General features: G+C 36.3%; 1 protein-coding gene across 1 annotated transcript; it reads left to right on the plus strand.

Moving 5' to 3' along the window:
* Window positions 1-1,305: 1,305 nt before the first annotated feature.
* LOC131059895 (cytochrome P450 78A4-like) lies at window positions 1,306-3,200 on the plus strand. The gene is made up of 2 exons (XM_057992951.2): window positions 1,306-2,322; window positions 2,424-3,200. The coding sequence occupies exons 1-2, from the start codon at window positions 1,306-1,308 to the stop codon at window positions 3,033-3,035; spliced, it is 1,629 nt and encodes a 542-aa protein (XP_057848934.2). The 3' UTR covers window positions 3,036-3,200.
* Window positions 3,201-17,181: the final 13,981 nt, after the last annotated feature.

Here is a 17,181-nt window from a genome sequence, read left to right on the forward strand (position 1 = left end):
ACAATAGTACGCTAGGAGAAGTCCACACTATAATGCTCAACACTAACCACAATCCAACATGTCTTTAACACTTCATCTTGGTTAGTTTAAAATATTATAGAGGACAAGCTTAGGAGTACATCCTATGAAAACGCATTCTAGATATCCTAATAACTTAAGATGGTCATTGCCAACTTCTAATTAAAATAGTTGGTCTCGCCAATCCATAAATTTCTAGGATTGATTATAGAAACCACCAATTGACATTGACAACACAAATTATGAAATATGAATGATACACATACATTCATGATTGTACATAAATGACATTCAAAAACAATAAAATAATTACTTATATAAAATATTGATTTCCAATAAATAAAGTTTCGAATCAAAATACTTGTGCTTTAATAGATTGTACTCTCCCATTAAAAAAAGGAAACTCATTTTAAAATAGTAGCACAAAAACCTCTTAATCTAATTTCACATTAATAAAAGATTATATTCCTTTTTGCATTGCTATCAGCATGTCCATCGCACATTGGGCTGCGGCTGTTAGGTAATGTTCATAGTTCAATGCTATCACGGTATACTAGATCAAGGGAAGACAATGGAGACCGTGAGAAGCGCAAGGGAGTAGCCTAATTTCAAGCAAATCAATGCATCATAATGACCGAAAAGTGTAATAGTGCAAGTCAAATTAATTTATTATACTTGGATTCCATTTGCCAAGCCAGTCGAGCAATCGTGTAAGTTGCAATTCCAAAAGTCAAAGAAAAAGGATTTACTATTGCCTTAAAAACTATGCATGTTTTGGTCCACCCAAACATAGTTGTTGTTTTTGTTTTATTATAAGTTTTTTCGGTTTTGTTGTTCGTTGGAGGATTGTTATTTATGAGACTGTATCGACTTTGTGACGGCTATCCATTTAAATATGCCTTACAAAAGTTAAAGCATACCTTATTTAAACTACAGAATATCATTGACTAGATAGCTATAGAGCTAGAATTGTACAGTCTTCTAAAAATGTGCATATATTGGGGAAATAAAAAATTAGTTATTAAACAAGCTGTTTGTTTTTGTTTTGCTTTTTTATGTGTTTTCGGTTTTCTTGTCGATTCAGTGTGGCGATTTAGCCCTACATCCTTATTGCTTTCCCTATTGGCCCAAACTCTCGCTTGACTTTGTCCTTCTTCCTAGCATAGCCAACACATACTTTTGTAGCGGACCGTTCAACCCTTCATGTTCTATTTATAACCCTAACATACAAACATCAATGTACTGATTTCTGCTTGCTTTTATTGAGTTTTGCCTTGTTTATCCTAAATGGAGAACAGTGCAATGAGCTCTGGTGGAGCCGTAGGGAATTGGGTATATCTACTAGTTCCCGTGAGGTACAATGGGCGTAACATACGTCTATTAGATAGCATTCAAAGCAACAATGAGGATATTTGTTCATGGAAGCAATACGTTAACATACTGGTTGCTGCTCTGCTTTGTGCAGTAATCATATCCTGGTGGAATCCTGGGGGATATGCGTGGGGCAGAAAGAATAACAAGAAGAAGATTCCAGGGCCTAGAGGCTGGCCCATAATCGGAAGCTTAATGGAAATGAGTGGCGGCCATGCTCACCGTAAGCTTGCCCATTTGGCCAGTATTCACGAAGCGAAAAAGCTCATGGCGTTCAGCTTGGGCTCAACCCGAGCAGTCATAACGTCAGATCCAGAGGTGGCGAGGGAGCTCTTGAGCTCCCCTTACTTTGCCGACAGGCCACTCAAACAATCTGCCAAACAACTCATGTTCGGGAGGGCGATAGGCTTTGCACCCAACGGCGACTACTGGAGGATGCTGCGTAGGATTTCGGCTGCTCATCTCTTTAGTCCACGAAGAATTGCTGTGCACGAAGCCGGGCGTCAGGCAGAATGTCTGAAGATGCTATGTGATATACGCAATGAGTGCGTATCCAAGGGTGCTGTCTACCTCCGTCCACATCTCCAGGCGGCGGCTCTCAACAACATCATGGGAAGCGTGTTTGGTCTAAGGTTGGATGGTGACGGAGAAGGCAGGGAAGTAAGGGAAATGGTGGAGGAGGGGTTTGAACTGCTAGGGGCATTCAACTGGGCAGATCATCTTCCCTGGCTACGACCACTTGACCCTTGGCGAATCCACTCTCGCTGCGCTCAACTCGTACCTCGCGTTAGGGTTTTCGTTCAGCACATCATCGACCAACATCGTCAGTCCGCTGTGCCCAGGAACACAGCCGATTCAGATTTCGTGGATGTGCTCCTTTCGCTTCAAGGGTGCGACAAGCTAAACGACGATGACATGGTTGCGGTTCTTTGGGTAAGCAATACTCCATCCTGGTATATATTTTCTTACGACACATCAGAGCCATTAGTAAATCACACATATATATCTGATATAATAAAATTTGTCACATTCAGGAGATGATATTCCGCGGCACGGACACTGTAGCTCTAGTTACAGAGTGGACCATGGCAGAGTTGGTAATGAATGACGAAATACAAAGCAGAGCTCAGGCAGAGATAGAGGCAGTGGTAGGGCGGGATAGAAGCGTATGTGATGAGGATATTGCAAGGCTTCCATACCTGCAAGCGGTGGTAAAAGAGAGTTTGAGAATGCATCCACCGGGACCTCTACTGTCGTGGGCGCGCTTGTGCACCGAGGACGTTGATATAGCAGGTGGTATGAATGTTCCGGCCGGGACGACAGCCATGGTTAACATGTGGTCCATCGCTCACGACCCGAAGATCTGGGAATCGCCTCATGAATTCCGGCCGGAGAAATTTCTTGAACAGAAAGTAAACGTTTTGGGTAATGACCTGAGGCTTGCGCCCTTCGGTGCGGGTCGACGGGTGTGCCCGGGAAAGGCTCTGGGCCTCACCACTGTTCATCTCTGGGTGGCAAAACTACTTCACCATTACAAGTGGGTTCCTTCTCCTGAACATCCGATAGATCTCACCGAGGTTCTCAAGTTGTCCTCTCAAATGGCCACGCCCCTTACTGCGATTCCCACAACTACAAATCCTTACTAAAAACTCCTTATTTCTCACAATCATCACGTTGTTTTCAAGGTTACCATTTTATTTTATGTTTTGACTTCTGCAGAATAGTCTAAACCAAGTATGCATAACAATGGACCCCGCTGAAATTCAGCGATTATAAATGGGTTGCGTAACGATGAATTGTCACAGAATAACTTCGACACAATTTGTCATTGAAGGTTGGTATTGATTGACTTCCTTTAGGCAGATCGTTCGTATTTATTTGTCCCGACGAATATTGTATCGCTGTATCCTTTCTGTTTAGAGAGGTAATTTAAAAAAAATATATTTAAACAAATTATATGAATAAACGAGCATGAACATTGTCATTAATACCATTTACTATTTTTACCATTAAATCATGTAAATTTAATATATGGCAAATGCAAAATATAAACCTGGAAAGTTTAGTATATGGCAAATGCACAGTATTTGGGATTAGGAAAAGTAACAGGTTGAATTTTTGGGGGAAATTGAAGGTGGTGGTTTTTTTTTTTCTTTTTGCTATGTTATTTTTTGTTAGTATTGTATGTTACATTTTTAGACTTTGTAGTTTCAATTTTTTTCAAAAAAAGAAATTTGGGATATGGAATCATAGTTGATTCATATGAATCTTTGGATCCTTCCAAGCATTCTTTCAAACTGGTTGTGTTAGATATTTGTGTTGATCGAATCATGTACTATGTTAATGTAATTCTTCTAAATATAATTCAATGATAACAATTTCATCCAATAACAAAAAGGTTAATGATTTTAAAGTCAATCCTTGTTTTCTTTGAATCAAGAAAATTCTAATAGTTATTTGTAATCCTCTCTTTATAGTGGAAAATTTAATTTTTTTCTAGATACATTTCTTCATTTGAATGTTTATGAGGTTATAATTAAATTTGAAGATGCTAGAGAATTGGATGCACAAAGCTCAATTGATCAAAGAAAACATAGACATAATCTTGGATGTCATTATGTATATTTTCTTCCTTTAATAATGTCTCTGAGTATGTTCAACTTTTTGAAGGAATTCTTTATTTCTTCTAGCATGATATTCTTTTAAAGAAATATTGGCATCTAGATTTTATCCCAACTACTACACTCACTTCAAAGTTTTAGTTTGGATCTATTAGTTTACTTTGACACTAATTCTATAGAAAGATGAATGCTTGAAAGTTTTGGGTAATTCATGAGGTTTCTATTGAAGTGCTTTCCATATTACTAGGGAAAAAATCTCTAAATATGCCTAAATCTATGTTGAAATACATTTAAAAAATTTCATGCTAGAAGATTTTAATATTTACATGACATATTTTTTTAACCATCAACCCTTGGATTATGAAGGCATTTCTTTAAGATGTAGAAGGTTTCATAATTAGGAACATTTCGACTTCAATACTATCTTCAAAATAATTCATATAATTCTTTGTAAAAAATTCCCAAGAGGAGAAGATGAGTAAACAACAAATTCCCTAAGATAGTAAATGGTCTACTACTAGTGTTTCTAATGTTGATGAATTTGCCATAACTTATAAGAAAGTTAAAACTCTACCTCTTCCAAATCTTAGAAGAGCTAAAGTGGACAATTAAAATAAAGATAAGCTTATTATTCTATGAGAAATATCCACCCAGTTTTAAGATGATAAAGATGAAAACTCATAAAGGGTGATAGTAAATCAAGAGATGATAAAAATAACTCAAGTTCAAGAAGCCAATGAAAAATGAGATCATACAAGACTAGGTTGTTCACATTCTATCAAAATTTTATATATTTTTCTAATTTCGCTATTAATATCTATTATACTCTTTTTCTTTTTAGGTAAGTCTATTGTTTTTTCCTAAAACCCTATTTATTCTTAATTAATCTCAAATTATTTATGCTCAAAGGACTCTTATTTCCTTTACTAATCTTGAACATGTGCCTGAAATACATATTATGGACTTTGATTAATAAGAAAATATTTCTCTTACATTCATAATATAGCATAGCTTTAAATCTATGTGTTCCAACAAAAGATAGAAAAAGATCCTTCAACTTAGACTTTGGGTACAAAAAAAACCAAAATAAAATATAAGGGAGATGAGAGGCACTCAAAGGAGGTTATATGCAATCATATGATAAATCCAAATATTTGATAAAACACTTGTTAGCTTTGGTTCTTCTCAATCTAGTTGATGCACACATCCCTCACCCATTTAAATTATCATTACACTTTTCAATGTAAGTGGGATTGATTTTAAAACCATAATAGAATATTTTTAGAGGAATAATTAAGGACTACGATTCTTGTATGTTGGTAATATAGAAAACCAAGCTTAACAAAAAATTCATTACTCTTTTTTGCTATAGCCTTGGTAGATATTGTGAAAGCTTTATAATTTGTGCTCTTGGTCTATTTAGTGTTATTTTTGTGTTCTTGGGATTCTATATATTTTTATTTATAAAAATTTAAGTTAAAATGGTTTTCCTTGGAAAGGGATTCTCTGAAGAATAATATATAAAATAAAAAACTCAACTTGATGATTGTTATTGATGAATAGCAACAATATTTATATAGTATAAGCACTTGCATCATAATTGAAAGCAAGAATGCAGTTGACAAGTATGTAACCATTTATATCTCGTTGCACATAAATAATGCAATAATATATTTACACTAATATTCCCCCCCTTAATGCATTTTTCCTAAAATCATCAAATTTACCTTGCCAAAGAACCCCTCTTAAGCCTTACACATAAAAATTTCTTATTACATAATATAAATACACAATTTTTAGAAGATCTTCTCCAAAAGAAGGAAATCCTAAACCAAGAAAGGCTCTATCAAGTTGTCTCTTGAGCCTCGTAAAGGCATAGCTTCGAGTTGTGTTCTTAAGCTCTCAATATCGAACTCTCAAATTACACAGTTTTGAATTACTCGATAACAATCCCTAAGAGCTATGATACAACTTTGTCATGTTTGATGACTACAAAATGGTATAATTCTTGATCATATACTTCAAATCTTGTTGGACAATAATTCATATTGAGCTCAACACCAAATCCCAAACCTGTCTCCAAACAAAAGCATCACAATGTAAACATATATTCTTCAAATCTGTCAGCATCAAATAAGAAAGAAAAAAGGAAAGCATAAACAAAGAAATGTCAAAAAATATTCCGCACACAAAGAATCATCTCAAAATGAGAAACTAGCTTGAGATGATGGAAATTCCTCCATCCTTTGGTGCCACCTACCTCCAAAACATGACGGCTTATAGTACTAGTGCATTATTAGCATTACTAAAAGAATCATTAATAAAAAAAATTCATTATCTGGTGAATCCTCATCCTTAATGCAGGCAAATTGTTCTCCATTAGATTGTTCTTTGAGTTTTCCTTTAAGTCACTAGCTCAAGTTCTACAACCCTAAGTCATGTCACCCTTTTTATTACAATAAAAATATTTGATTCTCCCTAATCTTTAATAATTTTTTATCAAATCTGCTACTTTATCCATAGAATAATCTTTTGAATCTTGTTTTGTCCTCTTTTCTTCAACTAAAAGAGTTGAAATCATATCCTATAATGTTTGTGAAATAATTTGACCAAGTGTAAAAATAACTTCATTGTATTTTAAAGACAAGATATTTAACAAGAAAGCTTTATTATCATCATTATCTTCTAGAGCCTTAAATTTTGCTAGCTACCTAATGAGATATCTAAAATTACTTATATGATTGAACATTGTAAAGTTGTCTTCCATTTTGAGCCTACACAATTGACATTTCAAAGAGCATTTTGCATAGACTACTTTTACTCCAAGGAGTTAATTCAGATTATCCCAGATTTTTGTTGACGATTTATCTAAATCTATATGGTGTAATTCATAATCAAAAGGAGAAAGACCAATAATAGCTTTATTTTTATCATCTCTATTAATCCATTCCAATAACTTGTTTGCATCTATAAGTGCTTTTTATTTTCCACTAAATATTCCCATAAATTTTGATTCAATAGTTACATTTGTATTTTCATTCTCCAATTATGAGAATTAAATCTAGAATATTTGTTTAATGAAATCTTTGTTTTAGAAAATAAAAACTAAAATTAACCTTATCACTGCAAACAATCACATGCAACTACTGTCACATCTACATGAGATTCTTCATGAAAAAAAATCCAAATAAGATAAAATGCAACTAAACAAACTAACATCATTTGTTGGAGTTTGCAACCTCCCAAGCCAGGATCATGACTATTATAGCTTCCATAGAAAGAGAGAAAAATAAATATTTCACCAAGAAAGGAAATTTATATTGTCGAGATAATTTACAAATATACAATAGACTAATTAAATAGGCAAAATGCTAGATGATGCCCCATGTTTTTTAATAAGATGCGAGGGTAGGTAGAGAGTAGAAAAACATTAACTACCTCTCAACAACCTAGCTACAACTAATAAATGCACCTAAAATGATAAACACCTAAGTTAGACTTAAGTGTGAGTAAATAATATTTACTCCAACACCTCCCTTAAGTGCAAATTAGGGAGAAGAATTATTATGCAAAACACAATTTGATATGATGATGGTTCCCAACAACTAGACCATGTTAAGTATCCATGCACAACTAATCATGTAACTAATCTCTTACAAATGGAGAAAAGGAGAGAATGTCATGGGCAAAATTCCTATCCAAGAGAGAGATACAAAAATCAAGTACAAGTGATGAATGAAGTAATATATGGAGGTCTCAACATCAATACCTCCCAAGAACTACATCCATCACAAGAATCCAAACCATAGGAGGGAAAGAGAGAGACTATGTAGCCCCCTAATAATGAATAATCTTCTACAAGAATGGTAAGTGTTTGAAAACAAAACAAGATCCAATTCTTACAAACCACTTGTCTCTCCTTAGGAAGAAACAAAACTATTTATAGATGTAGGTATGCTCCCATTCTAGATAAGAATTGATAGGAAGTGGAATCTAAATATATGAAAATGTCTCTAAAAACTACTCATGTGTCCCTTGTTTTTGAAAGATGATGTCAATGCCACAACCAAATCAGGTACATTCCCAATCAAATATGAATGTGACAAACTAGAAGTATGCAGATATTGATATAGAACAAGATCCAAAGACAAATATGTTATAACAACAAAAATCCAAAGGTTGTCATCAAAGAGAAGAGAGAACCCATCACATGTACTCTCCAAATCTGTATTAGAATACTGATAAGCCAAATTTTGAGATACTTGATAGGAATCTATCCCACAACCAAAATCTGAAATATTTAAAATGTGTCCTTTAGCCAAGTCTGAAAGATAATGCTAATACTGCTAATCAGGAATGATGGAAGTCTCAGTCAATGACTCTAGATAAGAAGTCAATGGAAGTGAAGGTGTACCAAATATCTTTGAAGAAGAATCAAATACCTCTAAAGAAAGTTCAACCTCATCTAAAGTCTCAAAATACTCAAAAGTCTCAAATTCTCTAATAGTATCACAATCATAGGGTATGTTCTATGAAGGTTGAAGATGCACATTGCAAGCTGAAAGACAATCATTTGGGAATAGCTAAGTATCATGATTGTCATGTAACTCTCAAATGTGAGTCCAAAGAGTATGAGGACACTCAAAATTATTAATAGAGATCAAAATCAAAATGCATACCAATAACTCCTAAGAAATTATCACTTGCAATTCCAATCAAAAGTTTTACTTTGTGTCCTAGGGAGAGGAACTAGATTATACAAATATGACAACAAACAAAGCCAATGAAGATGATTAATGATCCCATCTAGCCATTTTTTTGTAGTTCCCCCCTACAATATAATAAAAAATGGTTGTAAATGAAAAACAATAACAATAACAACCTATGGTGATTTTTCAAAAACTCAAAAAAAAAAAACCATCGCATAAATAATAAACTCTCAAACAATGATAAAAATAGCCTTTAAAGTTAAGAAACAATAAAAATAACTGATTGAGCGATGATGATGGCAGTGACAGGGGTGATTGATCGAGGAGGTGCCAAGAGTAAGTGATATACCGGTGTTGGAAGTCGTCGGCCTCTGATAAAGCAAATACTCGGGTCTTCACACTTAAACCTCACCACCACACACGTATCAATAATAATAGCTTCGAACTTGGACCAATCGAAAAAAACTCACCTTGAATATATACGTAGGCAATGATATATGAGAGGTCCAACAAAACAATATAAATGCGCAACCTCCAAAAAAGCAAATCACAAATTCGCTGGGCACAAACAATTAATGGATTGCCACAACGTAGTCAAAACGGCTCGATAGAACAAAGTGAAGCCACCTCTAATACAGAACGGCTCCACAATAATAAAACCCTAAAATGATGCTGCTAATAAGGCTTCATTATGATTTCCACAAGACTCACATAGCTCAATGAATGGAGTGGAGCTACCGCCAGTTCGATGCATATGGTGAGAGGTCGATTTGAGGTGCATAGAACTATTTGTTAGTTTTGAACGAGCAGAGAAGACATTATAATTAACAACAAAATAAAGAAACTATAACATAAACGAAAAGACAACAACGCATAACACAGTCATTTATGTGGTTCATCATTAATGGCTATATCCATTAGAAAGCAGGGAATAAATTCTATTAACCAATATCCAATCTACTACCTCATAGATGGCTGCACACATGCATTTATAGAATCATATTTAGTTGGGAAACAAAGAGTTGGGAGAATCCGAAACGTCTTGTGACCGTTGGGCTTCACATTCCCAACAATCTCTCCCATGAAGGCACAGACATGCATGACGACATTCCCTGCATTCCTATTCTAAATTGATAACTCAACCAGCCTGCTAGATTTTAGCTTCGCGATCTTCTGCTCGCATACACTTCGGATTAATCTTCTCCAAAGCACGTCAAACTAAAGAAAAGTTAACCACTGAGAATCTTCTCTTGCAACTTTTACAGGCGCAACCTCGCCATATGTTCTGAACGATGCTTCAGCTATACGTTCTTCAAAAATATCACTCTCGTACTCATCCTCCAGACCAGCCACAAATGAAAATGGTAAACTTAATGCAATTGACCAATTTAAAGAAACGTCGTTTTCTCTCCCATCATCATCCTGATGGTCAACAAAACTACAATTTATTTCTGCACCATTGATCTCCTTGCCCTGCCCAAACAACCTCCTCATAGATGGACCCATATCGTTGGAATAGACAACTATTACACTTATATCCTTTGGGGAAGCAGCACTGCTGGACTTTAGATGTCCAAGTAGAAAACTATAGGAAATATCGAGGATGCTATGCAGCTTCTGATAAATATCATTGCATATTGCAGGGACTGCAGAGACATCATTCTTAATTGTTGACTGTAAATAAGCTGCGGCAATTTCCTTCATCTTCAACAATGAAACGTCTTCTGCAGAAAACGGATTTTCCTCATCCTTGTAGCTCACGCTAATCATTTGCGTGTCCACTTGATTAGCAATTAACCCGTCTTCATTAACTATAACACGGCCTGCAGCAGTTTTTGCCATACGAATAGTCATTACAAGAGTTGAATTGATTCTAGGCTGAGAGGACGTCGTGGAAGGAATAATAGATTGGAATTTTGCACAGTTTTTCTTTCCTTGTGCCATCCACTTCTGAAAACACTTCAAGCAGAAGTTGTGAGCACAAGGTGTAGTGACAGGTTGCTCGGGAAGCTGCATGTAGAAAAAGCAATTGAGGATTTTATCAAAGAGCTCAAGAAGCTCATTTCTCCTGGGCTTGGAAACCTTGACCTCCTCTTTCCCGTCTTTTTCGCCCTTCTTCGACTTGTCATTTCCTTGACCTCTAGCCAGAATGGACTGTCGTTGCGGCTGCTCGACCTGCCTCTGTTCTGGAGCCTCCAAGTTTCCAACAAATCCACCATTACATCGCGGGCAACATACGTCATCCCCAAGAGTTGGCACAATCATTTGGTTGCACTGATGGCACCAAAACTGCGATCTCATCATTATAGCCATTTGGCAAGATATCGACTCCAAAAAATTTAATGAAAACTGAACCAAAAACTCTTCCAAGAAATTAAAGAAAACTGAACAGAATCCTCTTCCTGACGCTTTATATTCCATCTCCGTCACAAGTACTTGGGCAACAAAAAATAAATCCCCCACATAAAACTCATTGGACGAAACTGCCATAGGTGTTATACTTGCCACATTTAACGCTTCTTGCCAGGACTGTTTGCATTTCGTGGAATTCCATCTACACTGGTTTGAAATCTTAGATACTTTTTGTCCTGCAGCCTCCAATCTCCAGTCTTGGTTATTGGGAACAATCAATGGAGTATCGATAATGTCATTAGCATCCTTCCTAGTTTCCATATCTTCGATAATCTTTGCATGAACCCTGAGCGAAGCATCCTGCGCAGGTGATGGCCTTTCAATGGCCCCATAAAAACCAGAGTGTTGATCTCCAATTGTCGGAACAGAATATGTAAGACCCTTTCCTCACATCCTTCCGTTGTTTTTTGCACAAAAGCGACACTACCAGCAGGCCTCGTGGCTTCCAAAACCTCATCAGCCCGTATTCTCCAACCTCGTATGGGCTCCTCCGCATCATACCTCTTCTCGATGCCCATTTTGACAGGCACTTTCTGCAGAGTAATATTCTCCTCATCTTGGGAGACAAACTCCGTAGCAAATTCCCCAGGATGCCCAAATACCTCTGAAACCATGCTGTTGCCACCGTTTTCTTCATACTCTGCCCCCTTAGTGAATCTCTCTTCAATGAGGTCAACTTCCATCACCGCCACAACCTGAGAACAATCCAAAACAAGGCCCAAACCAGACTTGGTATGGGGAAATTCTCCCGCCACATCACGAGGCTCATTATCCTCAATCTGGTCAGAGATTGGAGACTCAACACGTTGTCTTCGCCATGGCCTGCAATCAGCATCATCGTCTGGATCATGAAGCTTTCTATTTACAGAAGTAGCTCCCCCTGCATCAATCATAATTTGATCAAAACTTCTTTCATCCTGCACTTCGTCATCCAATTCCATAGGTTCATATTGTTCTATGAAATTGTCTGCACAAAGGTCTTCTCCCTCTTCAGCCGCAACCTCTACTTGGGTATTCAACAATTTTTCTTCAACATCCTTCAACTTGGTCTGAAGCTTAGCTTCTCTCAAAGAAGCGTTTTGCAAATCTTCTTGAAGAGAAAATATCTTGGCTTGCATATTGCTATGATGATCTTCTAGAGCTATTATGAGATTCTCCATCTCAACATGCCTATCAACCGGTATATCATCATGGTTGCCTTTATTTACTTTTGCTCCATTTAAGATTTCCATTAGTTCTTTTTCTCTTAAATGTCTCGAAGTCTCAACCTCCAAAATTCTTGCCAAGGTATCCTTTATAAAATACAACTGATCCGTTAGTAAGAAATTTTCCTCCTTTAGCCGCATAATTTTCTCTTCTTGATATTTTTTGACATCGTATGTGTCATCATCTTCAAGTTCATCTTCACTCGCCTCAACATCCTCTTCTTCAGCCGAATCCTCCTCATCTTTCCAGCCATCCGACCAATGTACATGACGTTTCATTCCAGCTTCTTCTTCTTCCTCCATCTCTGCTCAAGCCAACATGGCTCTGATACCAATTGTTAGTTTTGAACGAGCAGAGAAGACATTATAATTAACAACAAAATAAAGAAACTATAACATAAACGAAAAGACAACAACGCATAACACAGTCATTTACGTGGTTCACCATTAATGGCTACATCCACTAGAAATCAGGGAATAAATTCTATTAACCAATATCCAATCTACTACCTCATACATGGCTGCAAACATGCATTTATAGAATCATATTTAGTTGGGAAACAAAGAGTTGGGAGAATCCGAAACGTCTTGTGACCGTTGGGCTTCACATTCCCAACACTATTGATAAAGCTTGCCTTTAACCTGTTGATCGGATCCATAATGAAAGCCGCCTCCAAATCATCAAACAAAGTGGTAGCAAATTGGTGAGCATGGCTCAAACAAGCTGATTCAAAACAAAACCAAGCAATTACCTTATCGCGGATGTGAAAAGGCCGATGTAAATAGATCTGAGCTAGACGCGAACCTTGGTGAACATGACCGAAATGATATCAAGTGCTGCATAGAGCAAATGGTACGTAGCCCATGCCGAGTCAATAAGACACAAAACTATGCAGAATGAGATCAGGCCTGCAAAATTATCACAATATCCACCAAATAAAACAAAAGGAAGACCTCAACTCATGTGGATCACACAAATCTTTGAACCACACATTTAGGAAGATGGACCATGACTGCAATACAGTAAATCTCGATGCAATGAATCAGGCAAATGTTGATAACTGATGCATGCTCCAGCATGCAGCTAGATTAATTTAGTTAATAGTTTTTTTTGTTTATTCATGCAAATAAAGCATGTACTCCAGCATGCATGAATCCTTAGGACTATTTTTAGTTTTGCTTTTTACATGAGTTTGTTTTTAGTAAATAAAACATGTTGTGCATGCACTTACTGTATTCTTAATTTAGGGAGTAGTTTGCTTTTTTTAGTTTGAGAGCCTTAATAGCTTTCCATGCAATACTAGGAATATATTTAGAACTACAAATATTATTAATTCTTTTAGGCTGCAAATTCTTTATATATACAGCCTCTATGTAATTTTTTAATTAAGCTTCAAGAAAAGAAATTGGTGTGTGCAATTCCAAAAAACAGGGTTGTTGTTATTGTGTGTTATTTGTTATTTAATTTGATTAATTGGTTGGCTCTGAAGAGACATAGTAGTTTCAGATTATACAAGTGGTATCAGAGTAGGTAAAATTGTTTTGAGTTAAAGTTTTATTGTTGGAATTTCGCCAAAGTTAATCATGTCGAATTCTAACCATATGCCCATTCCAGAATTTGATGGGAATGATTATGATTATTGGTGCATTAAGATGCTGACCTTTTTGATTGGAAAATATTTGTGGGAGATTATTGAATCAAGTTATGAAGAGCCAACTGATTGGAATGCCCTTACAGCCAATGACAAAATAGCAAGAAAGGAAGCAAGGAAAAAGAATGTTCAAGCTTTGTTTCACATTCAGATAGCTCTTGATAAGAGCTTATTTCCAAGAATATCAGGAGCAACAACTGCCAAAGATGCCTAGAAGACTCTACAAGAAGCTTACCAGGGTAGTGATCAAGTTAAAGTGGTCAAGCTTCAGACATTGAAGCAAGAGTTCAAGAATTTGAAAATGCAAGAAGCTGAAAGTATAAGTGATTATTGTGTCAGAGTCAAAGCTGTGGTCAATAAAATGGCTACACTTGGGGAAATTGTAAGCAATGAAGTTTTAATAAAAAAGGTGTTAAGATCTTTGACACCCAGATGGAATCATGTAGCAATAATTATAGAAGAAAGCAAGGATTGGACAAAACTACAGTTTGATCAACTAGTTGGATCCCTGATGTCTCATGAAGAAAGATTGAAAGATTCTTTAGAAGGTGTAGAGAAAGCGTTTTCCTCTAAATTGCTAATCACAAAAAATGAAGATGCAAGCAGCAGTAGTGCCAAAATCAATCAAGGCCAAGGTAAAGGGCAAAGCCAAAATTCTTCAAGAGGTAGAGGAAGAGGTGGCTTAGGAGGAAGTGGTGGTTTCAGAGGAAGAGGTGGAGGCAGATTTGATAAGAGAAATGTTCAATGTTACCATTGTAATAGGTATGGCCACTTTGAAAGAAAATGCAGATTGAAAGAAGGTAAAAGTGCTAACTATGCTCAAGAAAGTAGTGAGAATCCCCCTGATCACTTATTTTTGTCTTATGCAAAGGGTGAAAATACTAGTAAAGATGTTTGGTACCTAGATTTTGGATGCTCTAACCATATGACAAGGATTGAGAAGTTGTTCTCAACAAAGGATGGAAGTTTCAAATCCAAGATCCAGCTTGGTGATGATAAATCATTGGAGGTTGCTGCCAAAGGAGCTATGGAGGTCCAAACAAAAGAAGGTATAAAGAGTATTCATGATATTTATTATACTCCACAATTGAAGCACAATTTGTTAAGTGTTGGGTAGCTACATGAGAAAAATTATAAAGTAGTCTTTGAGAATAAGACTTGTACTATCTATGATAAGAATAAGGATAATAGGGTGATCATTGTTGTTCCTATGACAAGAAATAAGATGTTCCCCTTGAGGTTTGGTGAACATAACAATAGTTTGGCAAATATGGCTTATGAGGATTCAAGTTGGTTATGGCATCTCAGGTATGGGCATTTAAATTTTCATAGTTTGAAGTTTCTAACCTCACATGCATTAGTTTTTGGTTTCCCCAAGGTTGAGGAACACAAGGAGGTTTGTGAAGGTTGTGCTAAACGAAAGCATGCAAGAGAAAAGTTTCCAAAGGGCAATGCATGGAGGGCTCATCACCCACTTCAACTTGTTCATTCAGATATATGTGGTCCTATGCAGACTAAGAGTTTGGGTAAGTCATCATATTTCATCACTTTTATTGATGATTACTCACGAAATTGTTGGGTATATTTTTTGAAGGCCAAAGATAAAGCCTTGGATACATTCAAGAAGTTTAAAGCCCTTGTGGAAAATGAGAAAGGGTGCAAGATCAAATGTTTAAGAACTGATCATGGAGGAGAGTTTTGCTCAAAGTTTTTCCAAAGTTATTGTGATTTTAATGGCATCAAGAGGCAACTTACTACTGCATACACACCTCAACAGAATGGAGTAGCTGAAAGGAAGAATCGTATTGTGGTTGAAATGGCAAGGTGCATGTTACAAACCAAGGGATTGAGCAATTCTTATTGGGGAGATGCAATTGCTACAGCAGTATACATCCTCAACCATAGCCCCACCAGTGCAATAGAAAAGATGACTCCTTATGAAGCTTGGTATGGTAAAAGGCCTAATGTTAATCATTTTAAAGTTTTTGGTTGTTTGGCTTATCTGCATGTACCTGATCAGAATAGACAAAAGTTAGATGCAAAGAGTGAGTCATGTATTTTTATTGGGTATAGTGAGAAAAGCAAGGCTTATAGATTTTATAATCCCCTCACTAACAAGCTTATTGTCTCAAGAGATGTAATTTTTGATGAAGGGGGAGTTTATGGTCATAAAAAAGGCCATATTGAGAAGCCAAAATCTATTTTGAATGATGATATAATTGCTGATATTGATCATGAGCAGCCAACTAATGTTTCTGTATCTAGTGGTTTAACTCCACCAAGGAATCCTTCATCGAGTTCTTTAGTTCCAAGTTCAAGTCTAGCTTCTTCTCCAAGTTCTACAAGGAAGGTAAGGAGATTGAGTGATATCTTCTAAGAGAGTGGAAATCAAGTACATGAAGAAAACCCAGTAGGTGAGACAATGAATTTTACTTTATTAGCCAAGGCTGATTTTGAACCATCATGTTTTGAAGATGCATGTACTAATGAGGTTTGGGTGAAAGCCATGGAAGAAGAGATGGATTCCATTCACAGGAATGACACTTGGGAGTTAACAGAACTTCCACATGACAAAAGAAGGATTGGCACCAAATGGGTCTACAAGACCAAGTTTAACAGTGATGGGAGTGTTGAAAGACACAAGACAAGATTAGTTGCTAAAGGTTTCACACAAAAGTATGGAATTGATTATGAAGAGACATTTGTACCAGTAGCAAGACAAGAGACCATAAGAATGCTGATTTCATTAGCAGCTCAAAAGAAGTGGAGCATACATCATATGGACGTGAAAAGTGCCTTCTTGAATGGGTACTTAGAAGAGGAAGTATATGTGGAGTAGCCACAAGGTTTTGAAGTGGAAGGAAAAGATAATTATGTCTACAAGTTGAAGAAGGCTTTGAATGGCCTCAAGCAAGTACCAAGAGCATGGTATGCCAGGATTGATGGATACTTTCAGGAGAGTGGCTTCCAAAGAAGTAAGAGTGATCCTACCCTTTACTACAAACAAGAAGGTACTGATATTCTCATCATAAGTTTGTATGTTGATGATATTTTGTATATGGGTAGTAGTTCTAAGATGAAAGATGAATTCAAAGCTGCTATGATGAAAGAATTTGAGATGAAAGATCTTGGTCTAATGAAATATTTTCTAGGAATGGAGGTTTATAAAAGTAAGGATGAGATTTTTATTTGT

This window comes from Cryptomeria japonica, chromosome 10 (assembly GCF_030272615.1).
Source record: "Cryptomeria japonica chromosome 10, Sugi_1.0, whole genome shotgun sequence".
Classification (NCBI taxonomy): domain Eukaryota; kingdom Viridiplantae; phylum Streptophyta; class Pinopsida; order Cupressales; family Cupressaceae; genus Cryptomeria; species Cryptomeria japonica.